This window comes from Rhincodon typus, chromosome 17, assembly GCF_021869965.1.
Source record: "Rhincodon typus isolate 14 chromosome 17, sRhiTyp1.1, whole genome shotgun sequence".
Classification (NCBI taxonomy): Eukaryota; Metazoa; Chordata; class Chondrichthyes; order Orectolobiformes; family Rhincodontidae; genus Rhincodon; species Rhincodon typus.
In genome coordinates, this window is record NC_063348.1 from 34,539,981 (window position 1) to 34,557,765 (window position 17,785).

Genomic DNA, 17,785 nt, shown 5'->3' on the forward strand with positions numbered 1-17,785 from the left:
CCTTCATCATCTGATGAAGGGTCTAGGCCCGAAACGTCAGCCTCTCTGCTCCTATGATGCTGCTTGGCCTGCTGTGTTCATCCAGCCCTGCACCTTGTTGTCTCGGATTCTCCAGCATCTGCAGTTCCTACTATCTCAAGAGGCTAAAAGGCCTACTTTTGCTCCTGTATTCCTAGAAATACAAGTTTTGGTGCTATTTGATTCTACAATTAGAAATTGTAGGGAACCATGCACTTTACAGAGATGAAGTTGATGGAATACCTAAGTTTTGTTTTCCCTTTTTTTTCCATGAGATCTGTGTATCATTGGCAAGGTAGCATTTGTCCTCCATCCATAATCACCCTTAAAATGAGTGATTTTCAGAGGACAGTGAAGAGTCAACTATTGCTACAGGTCTGGAAACACATGCAGGCCATACAGATAAGGATGGCAGATTTCCCTATCTAAAGGGCATTAGTGAACTAGATGGGTTTTTTACAGCAATCAATGATATTTGATACAGTCACCTTTACTTCAATGCAGATGTTAAATCTGTAAATTTAGTGAATTAGATAATTATAAATTAATAAGTGGAGTGATTACTGAATACCAGAGTCTAATTAAAATAGCCAGCTCAGTGTAAACATTGTTAAGTGTCACTGTTATGACTGACTTCATCATTATAGAAAAAGTTAGCATTAATTTCCCAATACAGGTGGATAACTACCTACAGATTGGAATAAATGGCTGTGCGAAGTGAGAATGTTGAAGTCCCAATCTTGGAATTTGTGTGACTTCATTTGCAGTGCTGTGCTATCAGAGGATTAGTACGGAGAGAGCACGATACTTCAAGAGGGAGTACTGAGGAAGTGCTGCATAGTTATACAGCGGACAGCACTAAGAGAGTGCTACACCATGAAAGGTGTCACAACTGGGAGAAATTATAAATTTAGGACTTGCATTTGAAGAGGCATTGTCACTGAGCACAGAATTCTCAGATCTTCTACATAACAGCAATCATGATCAGAATAGATTAAATGAATAGGCCTCACAACATTGATTACACTTTAAGAGTAATTCAAAACACCTTAAGGACATAAAACAGCACTATACCAATACAAGATCTCATTGTTTTAAATTGGCACACAGTAGAACTGAAATAAGGAAATGAGTAAGAATCTTATTTCAGTGTTTAAAACCAGTATCATATTTGTCCATGATAGTTGCTCAAACCAAGAATAACATTATGCTCCTGTAGCGAGTTATATATTGTTTTTACAACTACAAATAAGGACACCCCAAGATGTTAGGGGCTGGAAAGGGTTAATTGCAACATGAGAAGGCATCTCATGCCAGGGAAGGAGAAAAGTGGGGGTGGGGTGGGCAGATGGCTTCTCACCACTGGGTAAGGGGGGTGTGAGCAGATGGCTTCTCACCACTGGGTAAGGGTGAGGGTGAGGGAAGTGGAAATGGAAATGGAGGAGTAGCAACTCATCCCAGTAGAAAGAGAAACAGGTGGGAATCTCACCCCAGAGGAGTTGCAAGCTGAACTGATCTCTGGGGAAAGGTGAAGGGAGGGAGAGGGAAGGTGCATGTCACTTCCAGTGGAAGGGGAAATGGATGAGTATTGCACGCAGAGAAGGGTACAGCGGGGCCATTCATCTGAGGAAGGAGGGTAAAAATGGTCGAGGATGGGTTAGGGGGCCCACCCAGAGTGGGGGAGGGGAAGATGGGGATGGGGCAAAAGTGGGAGTAGTTTCTAAGTGCATTGATAACGGTTAGTTTCTGAGACGCAGCGACAGTCGGGCAGGTCCCAGTGACTACAGGCGGGACTGCGGGGTAATGCTACTCGCGGGTGGGGAATGAAGGGGTGATAGGCCCCGAGCCCAGGCCGCGCTCTCACCTGTTCCCAGCTCCGCGCTCCCGCTTTCCTGATAGCGTAACCGCCGCGCGCTCCCTCTGTCCTGCCAGAGCGCGCACGCACGGCGCAGTGACGACACAGAAGGACCGTCGGCAGCGGCGCACAGGCACGTGGGACAAAATAAAGGGTGTAGAGCTGGTTGAACACATCAGGCCCAGCCGCATCAGAGGAGCGGGAAGGCTGACGTTTCGGGCCCTTCTTCAGAAATGATTTCGTCAGCCTTCCCGCTCCTCTGATGCTGCTGGGCCTGCTGTGTTCATCCAGCTCTACACCGTGTTATCTCAGATTCTCCAGCATCTGCAGTTCCTACTATCTCTGGGATAAAATAAAACTGATTTCTCATCAGGCCGTTCAGAAAGGTCCTCTGGAATGGGTGGGACATTAACCCGGATCTCCTGGCTCAAAGGTAAGGACATTACCACGGGTTAATGTAGGACGAGGAAATCGGAGAGAAAGTGACTGCAAAATTGACGCACAGAGTCTTCTAAAGTGAGGAGCACGCTCAAACTGACAGCACTTTTCACTGACTTTGGTCGTGGCAGAACGTTTTAATGTACTCCTAGTCAATTGATGCACTGCAAGCTTCCACCCCAAGACTGACCGGATACATCGATTTTAGTGATGTCGACGAACCAGTTAGTGCTAATGGGATCCTTTAAATATTATTTACCAACCAGATAGACCTTCAATTTAATGTGCCCTTTGTACAGTGCGATCAACCCTGTGTACAGAGTCCCTGACGCTGCAGCTTTCCTTCGGTCCTTTACTGGCTGTCCCTGACGGTGCACCTCTCCTTTAGTAGAGCACTGACCCTCTGTGACAGTGCAGCTGTCCTTTAGTGGAGTAATGACCCCCTCTGACAATGCAACACTAGGGAATTTTAGCAACTCATTAATTGAGTGGGCTTCATAGTAAAACGAATAAGAAAATAGAGCTCTTATGATGTGTATAGATTTCATTTCTAACGCAATATATAAAAATAAACCCAAGAAAGTAGGTTTCGCTTTTAGATCTAGTCATGAACCAGAGTAGATAAGCAAAAGAAAATAAGTGGAACACCCAGTCAATAGTGACCGTAATGTAGTATATTTTAAGGTGCTGTGGAGGTGCCAGTGTTGGACTGGGATGGACAAAGTCAGAAGTCAGATGGCACCAGGTTATAGTCCAACAGGTTTATGTGAAACCACAAGCTTTCAGAGTATAGCCCCTTCATGAAGTGAAGTGAGAGAGAAGCACCAACCACAGAATTTATAGGCAGACAGATCAAGGGCAGAGAGATCAAAATATCAGACAAATGGTGTGAGTGGAGTGTTGAATAATAAATCTCTGCAGGTGATCAAAAGTGTCAGACTGTGAGAGTAAAATGTTGACAGTTGAGTAGCAAGTGAAGGGATGAACTATAATCTGATTAAATGAGGCAGAGAGATTATTATAAAAAACTAAAAATAAGGTGGTGCTGGAGACAATCCAAATGACTGGAATAACATGGTAGATATGAGAATCACATGCCAAGCATCTAAGCAAAGTAATACGTAATCCAAACCCATACAAACTAATTAAGGTAACAAGGTGTAGAGCTGGATGAACACAGCAGGCTGTGTTCAGAAAACTTTCTGAAGAAGGGTCTAGGCCCGAAACGTCAGCCTTCCTGCTCCTCTAATGCTGCTTGGCCTGCTGTGTTCATCCAGCTCTACACCTTGTTATCTCAGATTCTCCAACATCTGCAGTTCCTACTATCTCTGAAACTAATTAAGGTAGTGTGATCATGACAATTTATTAAGGTGATGTTATCGAAACAGAATAGTAAGGAATATTTTACAGGTAGTGAACAGTGTGGTGGAGTCACATGTAGCATGACATGAACTGAAGATCACAGTTGAGGTCATCTTCATGGATACGGAACTTGGCTATCAGTTTCTGCTCAGTGATTCTGTGTACTTCTCACATAGGAGACTTCTACTGCCTTCCAAAGATACACAAAGCCAACACACCTGGATGTCCCATTATCTCAGGCAAATGGGACCCTGTGTGAGAAGTCTGTGGCTATGTGGAAAGCATCTTGAAATCCATTGTACAAACCCATTGCTTCTGTTGTGATACTACAGATTTTTTACGGAAACTCAGCACCCGCAGACCAGTCGAACCAGGAACACTCCTCGTCAGAATGGATGTTTTGGAACTCTGCACTAGCATCCCCCATGATGACGGCATTGCTGCAACAGCCTTAGTACTCAATACCAACAACTGCCAATTTCCAGTTGCCATCCTACAACTCATCTACTTCATCCTCTACCATAACATCTTAACCTTCAACAACAAGTTCTTCATCCAGACACATGGAACAGCCATGGGGACCAAAATTGCACCCCAATATGCAACATTTTCATGCACAAGTTCAAGCAAGACTTTGCTGTGCAGGACCTCTGACCAGTGCTAAACACCAGATACATCGACGACATTTTCTTCCTTTGGATTCATGGTGAGGAATCATTGAAATGACTACATAGCAATATCAACAAGTTTCATCTTACTGTCAGACTTAGCATGGACTATTCCTCAGAATCAGTTTCATTCTTGGACACACGCATCTTCATCAAGGACAGACACCTCAGTACCTCAGTCTTCCGCAAGGCCACAGATAACCTCACAATGCTTCACTTCTTCAGCTTCCACCCTCGCCATATTAAAGAAGCCATCCCCTACAGAGAAGCCCTGCACATACAGAGGATCTGATCAGATGAGGAGAAACACAACAGACACTTAAAGATTTCGAAGGATGCCCTCATAAGAACAGGATACAATGCTCAACTCATCGATTGCCAGTTCCAACGTGCCCCAGAGAAAAACCGCAATCACCTCCTCAGAAGACAGACACAGGATACGACCGATAGAGTACCATTCGCAGTCCAGTATTTCCCTGGAGCAGAGAGACTACGTTATGTTCTTCACAGCCTTCAACATGTCTTTGATGACGAAGAGCATATCGCCAAGATCATCTCTATGCTCCCACTTCTCGCCTTAAGAAATCCACCAAACCTCAAACAGATGATTATTCATAGCAAATTACCTAGCCTTCAGGACAAACATTGACCACAACATCACACAGCCCTGCCATGGCAACCTCTGCAAGACATGTCAGATCATCGACATGGATACCACCGTTACGCTTGGGAATACCAGACACCGCATACACAGCAGATACTCGTGACTCTGTTAATGTTGTCTATCTCATATGTTGCAGGCTAGGATGCCCCGAGGCATGTTATATTGGTGAGACTATGCAGATGTTTCGACAACAGGTGACTGTTGCACGGTGTCCATTCACCCGACCGGAATTTTCCCTCCCAGACAGGGAACACTTCAGCGGTCAAGGACATTAAGCCTCCAGTCTTTGGGTAAGCATCCTCCAAGGCTGCCTTTGAGATACACAACAACTCAGAATCACTGAGCAGAAACTTTAGCCAAGTTCTGTACCCATGAAGATGGCTTCAACCGTGATCTTGCATTCATGTCGCGCTACATGTGACTCAACCACACTTCTGTATCTGTAAAATCTTCCTCACTGTCCTGTTTTGACAACATCACCTTGATAAATTGTTATGATCTCTCTACCTTAATTAGTTTGTACAGTTTTGGATTACGTATTACTTTGCTTAGACACTCAGCATGTGATTCTTATACTTATTCTTCGAGTCATTTGGATTGTCTCCAGCACCACCTTATTTTAAATTTTTTATAATTATCTTTCTGCATCATTTAATCGGATTATAGGTCATGCCTTTCCTTGTTATTCAGCTGTTGACACTTTAATCGCACAGTCTGACACTTTTAATCACCTGAAGAGACTTATTATTCGACACTCCACTCACACCATTTGTATGATCTTTTGATCTCTCTGCCCTTGATCTGACTGCCTGTAAATTCTGTGTCTGTGTGCGTCTCTCTCACTTCACCTGATGAAGGGGTTACACTCCGAAAGCTTGCATAAGAACATAAGAACTAGGAGCAGGAGCAGGCCATCTGGCCCTTTGAGCCTGCTCCGCCATTCAATAAGATCATGGCTGATCTTTTCGTGGACTCAGATCAACTTACCCATGTTCTCACCGAATCCCTTAATTCCTTTATTGTTCAAAAAAAAATCTACCTTTTTTTTTAAAACGTTTACTGAAGTAGCGTCAACTACTTCACTGAGCAAAGAATTCCATAGAATAACAACCCTCTGGGTGAAGAAATTCCTTCTCAATTCAGTCCTAAATCTGCTCCCTCTAATCTTGAGGCTATGCCCTCTTGTCCTAGCTTCACCTGCCAGTGGAAACATCCTCTCTACTTCTATCTTATCTATTCCCTTCGTAATTTTATATGTTTCTATAAGATTCCCCCTCAATCTTCTGAATTTCATTGAATATGATCCCAATCTACTCAGTCTCTCCTCATAAGCCAACCCCCCTCAACTCCGGAATCAACCTAGTGAACCTCCTTTGCACCCCTTCCAGTGCCAATACATCCTTTCTCAAGTAAGGAGACCAAAACTGCACACAGTACTCCAGGTGTGGCCTCACCAGCACCTTGTACAGCTGCAACATAACCTCTCTGCTTTTAATTTCAATTCCTTTAGCAATGAAGGACAAAATTCCATTTGCCTTCCTAATTACTTGTTGTATCTGCAGACCTACCTTCTGTGATTCATGCACAAGGACACCCAGGTCCCTCTGCATAGCAGCATGCTGCAACTTTTTACCATTCAAGTAATGATCCTTTTTACTATTACTCCTACCAAAATGTATGACTTCACATTTATTTACATTGTATTCCATCTGCCAGACCTTTGCCCACTCAGTCAATGTATCTATGTTCCTCTGCAAAGTTTCACAGTCCTCTGCACACTTTGCTCTGCCACTCATCTTAGTGTCATCTGCAAACTTTGACACCCTACACGTGGTCCCCAACTCCAAACCATCTATATAAATTGTAAATAATTGCGGTCCCAACACCGATCCCTGAGGCACACCACTAGTCACTGACTGCGAGCTAGAATAGCACTCATTTATCCCCACTCTTTGTTTCCTGTTAGTCAACCAATCCTCTATCCATGCTAATACTTTACCCTTAATGCCATGCATCCTTATCTTATGCAGTATCCTCTTGTGCAGCACCTTGTCGAAGGCCTTTTGGAAATAAGGTTTCAGATAAACCTGTTAGACTATAACCTAGTGCTGTGTGACTTTTGACTTTTAAGATGATGTTAGTGAAGAACATAGCTATGACAAAAAGCAGGTTTACTGTTTGGGAAAAAGCTGATTTTTGAGGGACTGTGCTTAGAACTTGAGAAAATAAAATGGGCAAATTTTGACAACCGATGATATGGAACAACAATGGGAAACATTTAAATCAATGTTCAATGGAGTGCAGGGAAAGTATTTCCACTCAAAAGTCAGAACAAATTAAACACTGGTGAGATTCAGTGCATCTATAAAGACATAAGTGAACAATTGATTGTAGAATGTTACATTCAATAAATAGAGAGGAAAGGAGTACATGATAAGAAAGAAAAAGATAAATTAGGAGAAAAGTCATAAAGTAAGAAAGCAAAGAAGAGCAATTGAATTAAATAATTCAAAGAACATAAAATAAAATGTTAAATATTTTACAGATACATCAATAATAAAACTCAGTTGGTGATGGAAACATGAAAGGATAGACAAGATAATTGTTAGTTGGGCGTTTCTCCACCTTGGCAGGTTATGTCACCTCTGGTTGTCTCCAGGTAATCTGGTCAGCAGCAAGGGTTTCCCACACATTCAGTCTCATTCTACTTGACTTTAATTCTTGCTTGCAGGCATTCTTACATTACAGATATGGGTAACTATTGGTTGTGTTTTGATAGCAAACTTACCATAAAGGGATGCCAACTGTGAGTAATTATATCCTTGGAGGTTTCATCACAAATTGTGCTTCCATATCGAGGCATTAACCATCTACTGGTGCCATCTTTGTGACATATTGACTTTCTATGCCAATTATAGAGTCATAGAGATGTCCAGCACAGAAACAGACCCTCTGGTCCAACTCATCCAGATATTCTAAATTAATGTAGTCCCATTTGCCAGCATTCGGACCATATCCCTCTTAAACTCTTCCTATTCATATACCCATCCAGATACCTTTTAAATGTTGTAATTGTACTCACCACTTCGTCTGGCAGCTCATTCCATACACACATCACCTTCTGCGTGAAAAAGTTGCCCCATAGGTCCCTTTTAAATCTTCCCCTCTCACCTTAAACCTGTGCCTTTTGTTTTGGACGCCCCTACCTGAGGAAAAAGACCTTGGCTATTTACTCTGTCCATGCCCCTCATGATTTTATGAATTTCTATAAGGTCACCCCTCAGCGTCCAACACTCCAGGGAAAATAGCCCCAGCCTATTCATCCTCTCCTTATAGCTGAAACCCTCTAACACTGGCATCATCCTTGTAAATCTTTTCTGAACCCTTTCAAGTTTCACAACATCATTCCTGTAACGGGGAAACCAGAATTGTACGCAGTATTCTGAAAGTGTCCTCACCAATGTCTGGTTGAGCTACAATATGATATCCCAATTACTATACTCTGTGTTCTGATCAATGAAGGCAGTTATGCCAAACGCCTTCACCACTCTGTCTACCTGCAATTCCACTTTCAAGGAACTATGCACTTGCACCCCAAGATCTCCCAGGGCCCTACCATTAACCGTATAAATCCTGCCATTGTTTGCTTTACCAAAATGCAGCACCTCACATTTATCTAAATTAAACTAAATCTGCCAGTCTTCAACCATTGGCCCATCTGATCAAGGTCCTGTTGTACTCTGAGATAATATTCTTCACTGTCCACTACATCCCCTATTAGTTGGAAAGTAAACAGACTCATTATCTAATTAGATGATGCTTGATTATCCCATTTTCAATATTTTTATTTACGGTAAAGAAAAATGTTTGAAATGAATTCTGATAAAACACAACAATTTAGAAACATCCCTCTGATTTTTCTCCGGGATTGTAATTAGCAGTGTGCTGGAGATTGATCTTTCATTTCTGGAGAGTCCAAGGCAATTCTGAGGGGTTGACAACCCTATTACCATAGAGCATGTCTTTAGAGAAGCAGCCTTCATCTGCTTGGTTTGTCTACCATGACCCAGCCAAAGTAGTTGCTGCTGATTCATGAGAACAAGCATGCCAAGTAATAGCTTGGTAATGATTGAGAGATGACAGAAATATGAAATAAATATTTTACCAGGCAGACATGTGTATTGAATGATGAGATCAGCAGTAAGGTTAGTACATTTAAAACAAACTCAAAGATAATACAGCTTAAATCAGGATGGATTGGATTTTCGTATGTCAAAAAAACCTTGAGAGGAGATTGCAGAGCCTTTGGCCTGTCTGACCAAGGTCCCGTTGTCATATTTAATAATTGATTAAAAAGATGTTGTGCTCTTCCTCCAGTAAGTTGTTTAATCCTCCACCACTATTCATGACTGGATGTGGCAGGATTGTAGAGCTTAGATCTGATCCGTTGGTTGTGGGATCGCTTAGCTCTGTCTGTCACTTGCTGCTTATGCTGTTTGGTGTGCAAGTAGTCCTATTTGGTGACTGCACCAGGTTGACACCTCATCTTCAGGTATGCCTGGTGCTGCTCCTGGCATGCCCTCCTGCCCTCTCCTTTGGACTAGGGGTGATCCCCTAGCTTCATGGTAATGTTTGAGTGGGGGATATGCCGGGCCATGAAGTTACAGATTGTGCTGGAGTACAATTCTGCTGCTGTTAATGGCCCACAGCACCTCGTGCCTGTCCAGTCTTGAGTTGCTAGATCTGTTCAAAGTCTGTCCCATTTAGCATGGTGATAGTGCCATACAACATAATAGAGGTTATTCTCAATGTGAAGGTGGGACTTAGTTTCCACAAGGACTGTGTGGTGGTCACTCTTACCGATACTGTCATGGACAGATGCATCTGCAGCTGGCAGATTGGTAAGGATGAGATCAAGTATGTTTTTCCTTCTTGTTGGTTCCTTGTCCTCCTGTCGCAGACCCAGTCCAGCAGCTATGTCCTTTAGCACCTGACCAGCTCGATCTGTAGTCCCATAATACGATAGTTGCGTCTTGTGTGACCTCGCGCTATAGGAAATCGCCATAGAAAATCACATTATAGGGAAATCGCTGTAGAAAATCACTATACCTGTACAGCAGAAAGTTTGTATCATCCAAATAGTGTGCACTATTCATCAATCGTGTTACAGCCAATTCACGTTAACAAAACATGCATTATAGCAAAACTACCTGTACTGCTGTCAAATCGATGTTGGTGTTAGACATTGAAATCCCCCACCAAGAGTACATTTTGTACCCTTGCCATCCTCAGTGCTTCCTCTAAGTGTTGTTCAACATGGAGGAGTACCAATTCATCAACTAAGGGAGCATGGTACGTGATAATCAGCAGGCCATTTCCTTGCCCATGTTTAACTTGAGCCACGAGACTTCATGGGGTCCAGAGACAATGTTGAGGACTCCCAGAGAACCTTCCTCACATATGCCACTGTGCTGCCACCTCTGCAGTGTCTGTCCTGCCGGTTAGACAGGACACATCCATGGATGGCGATGGTGGTGCAATAAAGTTTAAATAATTGTTTCAGTAATTAATTGTCTGTAAGATTTCTTAATAAGTAGCTGAATTAAAGGCAGCTTGTGGTAATTTACCAACAATATTCTCTTGAAAAAAGTAGGTCTGTCTTGAAGGAAGACCTAAAAAGATTTTGAATAATTGCATTGTAGGAAAGAGTACTATGAGAGATTTCTAATATAATGTAGTCACCAAAAATCCAGTAGAGAATCAGAACAAACTCCTTTATTTGAAGAGCAGATTTGAGAATGTACGAGTTGTTGCAATAGGGAGTGGTTGAAGTAAATAGTATTGATGCATTTAAGAGGAAGCTAGGCATTAATTTGAGGAAGAAAAGAACAGGTTGTTATGGTGATAGATTAGATGAGAAAATATGAGAGGAGGTTGAACATAGCATCAACACTAACATGGACTAATTGGGTGGTGCATTTATAAAAGTTGGTGACAGTCCTTACGGACATGCTGAATTTCCATAACAACACACCTTCTTCCACAGGAGGCTAAGGAAATTCAGCACATCCACAAGGACTCTCATCAACTTTGGTAGATGCAACGCAGAAAGCATTCTATCTGGATGCATCATGGCTTGGCATAGCAACTGCTCTGCCCAGGACCGTATGAAACCATAGAAATGTAAACACAGCCCAGTCCATCACGCAAGCCAACCTTTCATCCGTTGACTCCATCTACACTTCTCACTGCCTTGGTAAGGCAGTCAACATCATCAAAGGCCCCTCCCACCCTGGTTATAACCTCTTCCAACCTCTTCTATCAGGCAGAAGATACAAAATCTTAAACACACATACCAATAGGTTCGAGAACAGCTTCTTCCTCACTGCTGTTAGACTTCTGAACAGACTTCTCAAATTTCAAATCTGATGTTGATATTCCTTTTTGTGACCCTTCATTCTCAGGACCCAAAACATTAACTCTGTTTTTCACTTCACAGATGCTGCCAGACCTGCTGGGCTTTTCCAGCAACTTTGTTTTTGTTAGTTATTTGTAAGTTTATTCCAACCAAATTCATTTTTCAATCATGTATTTGAATATTTGTAAGTTATTTCATCATATGAAAATACTGGACTCAAATACTTAAAAACTTTGGACACAGATTGTTTATTTTAATTCAGCATTAGTCAAGTTGTAAATACAAGTAACTAAAAATAAAAGCAAAGAATCTGAGCTATCAATTTGCTTACGGTTTGGTCATGCAATTTTGATTTGAAAATAAGCATTTGATAATAAATATCATGTAAAATATTTTCAGTTAAAGAAGGATTCATGCTCCAACAGCACAAGTTATACATTTCATTTAATTGGATTGCAAAATTCAATCTACATTACTAATTGCCTTTAAAAAAGAAGTGAAACATGTTTTACTATGATATAAATCAGTTTCTCCCCTATCAAAGAAAGGAAGCATAGAGAATAAAATCAAAGTATGTATTTTACAAAAATTTAATTGAGGATTAGAGTCAGTGTTATAGATAGGGATAGTTGCAGGGGAAATGTGTGTTGTGTCAGCGTTAGAAATGTAGGTCCCTTTAAAATAAACTAAAACAACTCCAGAGTTGAATGATAGTAGATTTTGCTCATGGTTTTTATATAAAAGTGTTGATTTTTCTCCCCAGTGTTGAGTTAGCTTCAGGACAGGACAAGAGTCCAGAGGGAAAGATGGAAATCAGTACTTGTGCTAAACTGTAGAATTACTGCAACCTAGAATACTGAATGCTTTTAACAGCTCTCTTTACCTGTCCTGTCACCCGTAATGGCTTGTGCCCCATATATATTTGTGTCTTTCTGATCACCTCACATTTCTACAGTTTAAATTTCATCTGCCATTCCAGCACAGCCAACCTATTTTCAACTGTTCACACATTCCGCTGGCATATATTCAACACTCACTTCTCTACAGGCTCACTACCAGCAATCCCTTTGTCTGATTTTTCTGTCTTTGGGCACCCATCTATTCGAATTATTCATCTTTCCCACCTCACCCTGTCATCAGTATAAATCCCATCATTTCTGAAGAAATGTCACTGGACACAAAATATTAATGCTGTTGAACTCTATTTCTTTCTCCACAATTGCTGCCTGACCTGCTGAGATTCTCCAGCACTTTCTATTTTCAATCGCTCAGGGTAACCTAACCTGTTTGAAAGGAAATATTCTTACACCCCCCGGAGGAAACACCAGGAATAGAAATAAAACTCCAGAGATTACATAAATGCAGAAATGGATTAAATGACGCTCTGCGATTAGGAAAGGAATCAGGATTACGGGGCGAAAGGAGGAGAATAGGGTTGAGAAACATATCAGTCACGATTGAATGGCAGAGCTCCTGTATCTTATTATCTTATGGTCCTGTGATGTGTTATTTTTCAGTAAGGGCAGCCTGTTAATGTTAGAATGTTCACAATTGAAGGTGGATCCAACAATGTTCCATTGCCACTGTAATAGAAAACATTTCCGCATCTTAATTGGAGAAAGAGTCCAGAAGGGAAAGGTCGGAACTGGCATTTGCTCTAAATTATAGGCGTAGAATAAAACTTTTGTAAATCTCTAAAAATATTTTGCTGATAATTATGCCTATCTGTCTGTTAAACATGTTGTAACAGTTTTTCAGCTTACATGTGCATTTATGGCAGGATCTCATCAAAACTAAGACTGTGTTCAGAGGATTAATATATTACATCCACACCTGTGTCAACTTTTCAAAACATACATTTCTAAGATTGCAATGAAAATTTTCCATATAAACTTGTCTTTATAATTATGCCTTCTTCACTGAGGACATGAACATTTAAAATTAAAGTACACTTATTGGTACTGGGTTATTAATTCATGCCTTGGTCCAATTATTCTTGTTCACTTTCAATGTAATTACTTTTCACCCCCACATTTTGCAAGCTATTTTCACTCGTTAATTAGGATCTTTTTGCCCACATTACTGCTTGACAGAGAGAGGATTTTTCCAGAGATCTCTATCTAAGCTAAAATTGCTCTTGCACCAATCAAGAGGATGTGGATAGGGTGGCTCTGTTTCACAGCTCAGGGAACCCAATAACAATGTGAAGAAAAATGGACAGGTAAAGATAATCCATGACATATTGAAATAACACATCAGATATAGACCTGGCCCATGTCATATGTTATCAGTGCATGCACCATAGATGTCCAATGACCAACCTCAGCATGATTCTTTTTATCTCTTGCGGAAGAAATTTGACTACATTCATAAGATAATGTTGCATCCAAGTGTAACATAAAAAATTGTACGCAAGAAATGGCCAGTTGGTCCATTAAGCTTTAACATAATGACTTAATATTTCAGCTTTTTCCCCTGAATCTTCCCCCAACTCTTTCCAGCCCCAACTGTTTTTCACATCACTCATTCTCCCGGTCTCTACCTGAACCCTCCCCACCTGTTCTTCAAGCTTCCCCAGCCTCCCCTATTCTCCCACCCCTCATTACATTATAATCTGCTGGGAGATGCAAAGCTGGATATATCATGTAATCTTCACATAAATAGTACTGTCATCCAAAGTAAGAACTGCAGCAGTGATGAAAACAGACTGAGATTCATTCAGTTATAGTATTGACACCATGTCAAAGATTAGTTGTGTTAGGTTCTGTTTAATTAAGTATTGAATGAGATACTTTGGTGAAACATTTTAGTTTGTCTCGTTATTTATCTTACAAGTAATGAGATTGTAGAACACTGAGTCTGTGCACATATGTATTAATGCTGACATCAAGCCTGGAAAATCATCAAGGTTGCTAGAAGGCTTAAATGGAGCAAAAGTACCAACACTGATTAATTGAACTGAATGACCAATTTCTGTGCTTTACATTCAATTTTTGTTACATCTTGTTTCTTTACAATCACTGTAATTCTGTTTAAAACCAATTCTAATCCCGCTTCCTTATACTTAATGTTTATTGAATTAGTTTGCTTGTTTGATGTTTAAAGATGCAATCTCATCGTTTGTTATTTGGATTCTTTCTCTGTGTCTTCTCATGGTGAGCTGTTTTCTATCAGGTTATTGCTCCATACTTCAGCTTCAATGGCTTCTTTTGGCTGCCCGTGTAAATATGAAAACTGCTTCTTGCGTCTGAAGATTACAGATATAAATGTTAGTCAAGTGCAGAGTGGGAACTACAGGTGGTTCCTAGGTTGCAAACAGATTCCATTCTAGAGACCATTTGCAAGTCAATTTGTATGCAAGTAGGAACACAATGCAGAATACAAATTGCCGTTTGTAAATACGGAAAATGTTCGTATGTTGGATCTTTAAAATTAACCCCTATATGGGATTGTGTTTCTAAATATGAGTGTTTTTAAGTTTGGGTGTTCACAAATCAGGGATACCTGTACTATAAAGAGCTTGACACTTACCCACACATATTACTTATGAATGATGTAAAATAGTGAAAAACAGAAATCTCTTAAATGTGTCTTTTTTCTGTTTTCTACAGCTTTCAAATGAAAGTTACATAATTCATCCGGGCTCCACGGAGCAGCAATGTGTATTTAGCTCGTTAATATAGATAAATAACTACAATTCACATTTATATAACACCTATAAAGTAATTAAAATGTCACAAGGTGATTTACTGGTGCACTAAAAAAACAAAATTTAATACTGAGCCCCACATAAGGCAATAATATTAGAGCTAAAGTTTAGCCATACAGGTAAGTTCAAGAAGTTTCTTAAAGGAGGAAAGAAAGGTTGAGAGACTGAGAGGTGTAAGATCCAAACTTGGGAGGTTAGGGCTCTGACAGCTGTAGGTACAACTACCAATGTTGGAGTGATTAAAATTAGAGATGTTTTTAAAAACCAGAATTAGAGGATACCTCGGGGCATGTGGCTGGAGGAGATTACAGAGATAGGGAGAGACATACCAGGGATGTATGTGAAAACAAGACTTGACATTTAGGAAGGCCAGGGAGCTAGGAAAAGGTGGATTAAGTTCTGTTAATTATGATTGGTATTAGCACAAGAGAGAGGGATGACCTAAGTTCAAGAAAGTAGGATGCAGAAGCCTTTTGTGTAGACATGAGAAATGATAAAGGCAATAGACACTTTGTGGGAGTGGTGCACAAACCCCTTACAGGAGCCACATGGTAAATTGGAGCATAAAGGAAGAAATAGTGGGAGTTTGTCAGATAATCATGATGTTTGTAATCTACTTATAGCCTGCAAAAAGCAGTGACTATAGAACGATTGAATTGAATTTTATATTCTGTTTGAGCGATAGGTGTGTATCAAAGTTTAATATTTTAAAATTAAATAAGGGTAATTATACATGCAAGCAGAACTAGTTAAAGTGAACTAGCAAATTATGTTAAAGTCAATTGAGATGCAATGGCAGACATTTAAGGGAGTATTTCAAAACAAACTGAATAGATCCTTTCACGTGAGAAAGAAAATTTCCAATGGGAGGATCCACTATCCATGGTTAACCAAAAGTGTTAAAGTATCAAACTTTAAGAGAAAGCACGTAATTTACACAAAGGTGGGTGGCAGGTTAGCAGATTAGACGAAAATAAAGAACGTCACAAATGACTAAAAAAATTAAAAGGAGGGAAAAATTAGAATATAAGAGAAACCACGCTCAAAAATATAATCAGATAATAAGAGTTTTTGATCAATTCTTTTAAAAAAATGAATTAACAAGGTGAACACTGATCCTGCAAACAATTGAGATTGAGGAATTACTAAGAAGAAGTAAGGTGATGGCAGATGAACTGAACAGGTATTTTGCATTGGTCTTCATTAGAGAGGGTATAATTAGCATCACAGAAATAAGTGTGATCAGGAAATTGACAGGAGGAAGGAATTCAAAAATATTACAATTACCAGGCAAAAAGTTGAGGTCAGACAAGTCTCTGGGTCCTAATGAACATCAATTTAGGACTTTAAAATAAAAGGCTAGTGAGATAGATGATGCATAGATTTTCATCTTCCAAAATTCCTTAGATTTAGAAAATGTTCTTTTAAATTGGAAAATAACAATATAACTTCTTTATTTAGAAAGGAAAACTGAAAGCAAGAAACCACAAACGAATTAGCTTAACATCTGTTATAGGAAGATATTGGTAGTTATGAAGAAAGGCATTATGACAGAGCACTTAGAAAATTTCAAGGTAATCAGGCAGATTCAACATGGTTTTGTGAAAGGGAGATCAATGTTTAATGAATTGTTTGGAGTTCTTTCGGGACATAACATAACCAAAAATTTCTAGGAGGCATTTGATAAAAAAACATATCAACAGCTTTTGTGAACAGTAAAAGATCATGTGTAGAAGGCAGCATATTGGCCCAGACAGAAGATTGGCTATCTAACAGGAAATGGAGAGTATGAAACATAAATGGATTATCTTCTAGTTGGCAAGATGTAATATGTGGTGTGTCACAGAGTTCATGTGCCAGAGCCTTAACTTTATAATTTATGTAAATGCTTGGCTGAAGAGACCAAAGGTATGGTTGCTGAATTTGTCAACGTCACAAGGATAAGAAAGAAAGTAAGTTGTGAAGTGGACATAAAGGAGCTACAAAGGGATGCAGATGGATTAGGTTAGTTGAGTGGGCAAAGAACTGGAAGATGAAGTATAATGTGGGAAAATGTAAAATTGTCTATTTTTGCAGAAAAAATAAAAGAAGCATATTATATATGGTGAGAGACTGCAGCACTCTGAGATGCAGAGGGATCTGGTGGTTTTAGTGCAAGAATGACAAGACGTTGGTATACAGGTATAGGAAGTAAATAGGAAAGCTAATAGAATATTACTAATTAGTGAGATCACACCTTGGATATTGTGAACAGTTTTGTTTTCTTTATTTAAGCAAGGATGTACCACATATTGGTAGTGTTTTACAGGAGGTTTACAAGATTGTTATCTGAAATGAACAGGTTGCTTATGGGGATAGGTGAATGGATTGAGCTTGTTACCACTGGAGCTTTTAAGAATTAGGGGTGACGTGTTTGAAATATATAAAATCCTGAAGCTTCTTGACTGGGTGCTTGTGGAAGGGATGCTTCTTTTTGTTGGAGAATCTAGAATGAGGCTTCACTGCTTGAAAGTAATGGGTCACCCATTTCAGATAGTGATAAGAGAAGTCTCTTACTCACAGAGGTTTGTGAGCCTTTGGAATTCTCTTTCTCAAAATGTAATGGAATTAGTGCTCTTAATTTTTTTAAGATAGAGTTGGATTAGCAAGGGTA

At 40.1% G+C, this 17,785-nt stretch overlaps 2 protein-coding genes and 1 long non-coding RNA gene across 3 annotated transcripts in view; 1 reads left to right on the forward strand and 2 right to left on the reverse strand.

Moving 5' to 3' along the window:
• Positions 1 to 2,089, reverse strand: part of rnf141 (ring finger protein 141) — a 33,945-nt gene extending 31,856 nt beyond the window's left edge. Inside the window, exon 1 of the mRNA XM_048606828.1 lies at positions 1,883 to 2,089. Within this exon, the coding sequence (XP_048462785.1) occupies positions 1,883 to 2,064 (182 nt within the window). The 5' untranslated portion in view covers positions 2,065 to 2,089. The remainder of the gene's footprint in view (positions 1 to 1,882) is intronic.
• Positions 1,891 to 17,785, forward strand: part of LOC125485203 — a 34,320-nt gene continuing 18,425 nt past the window's right edge. The window contains exon 1 of the long non-coding RNA XR_007263944.1: positions 1,891 to 2,306. This is a non-coding gene — a long non-coding RNA (uncharacterized LOC125485203). The remainder of the gene's footprint in view (positions 2,307 to 17,785) is intronic.
• lyve1b (lymphatic vessel endothelial hyaluronic receptor 1b) overlaps positions 12,781 to 17,785 on the reverse strand; it is a 44,550-nt gene continuing 39,545 nt past the window's right edge. The window contains exon 6 of the mRNA XM_020522334.2: positions 12,781 to 14,670. Within this exon, the coding sequence (XP_020377923.1) occupies positions 14,574 to 14,670 (97 nt within the window). The 3' untranslated portion in view covers positions 12,781 to 14,573. The remainder of the gene's footprint in view (positions 14,671 to 17,785) is intronic.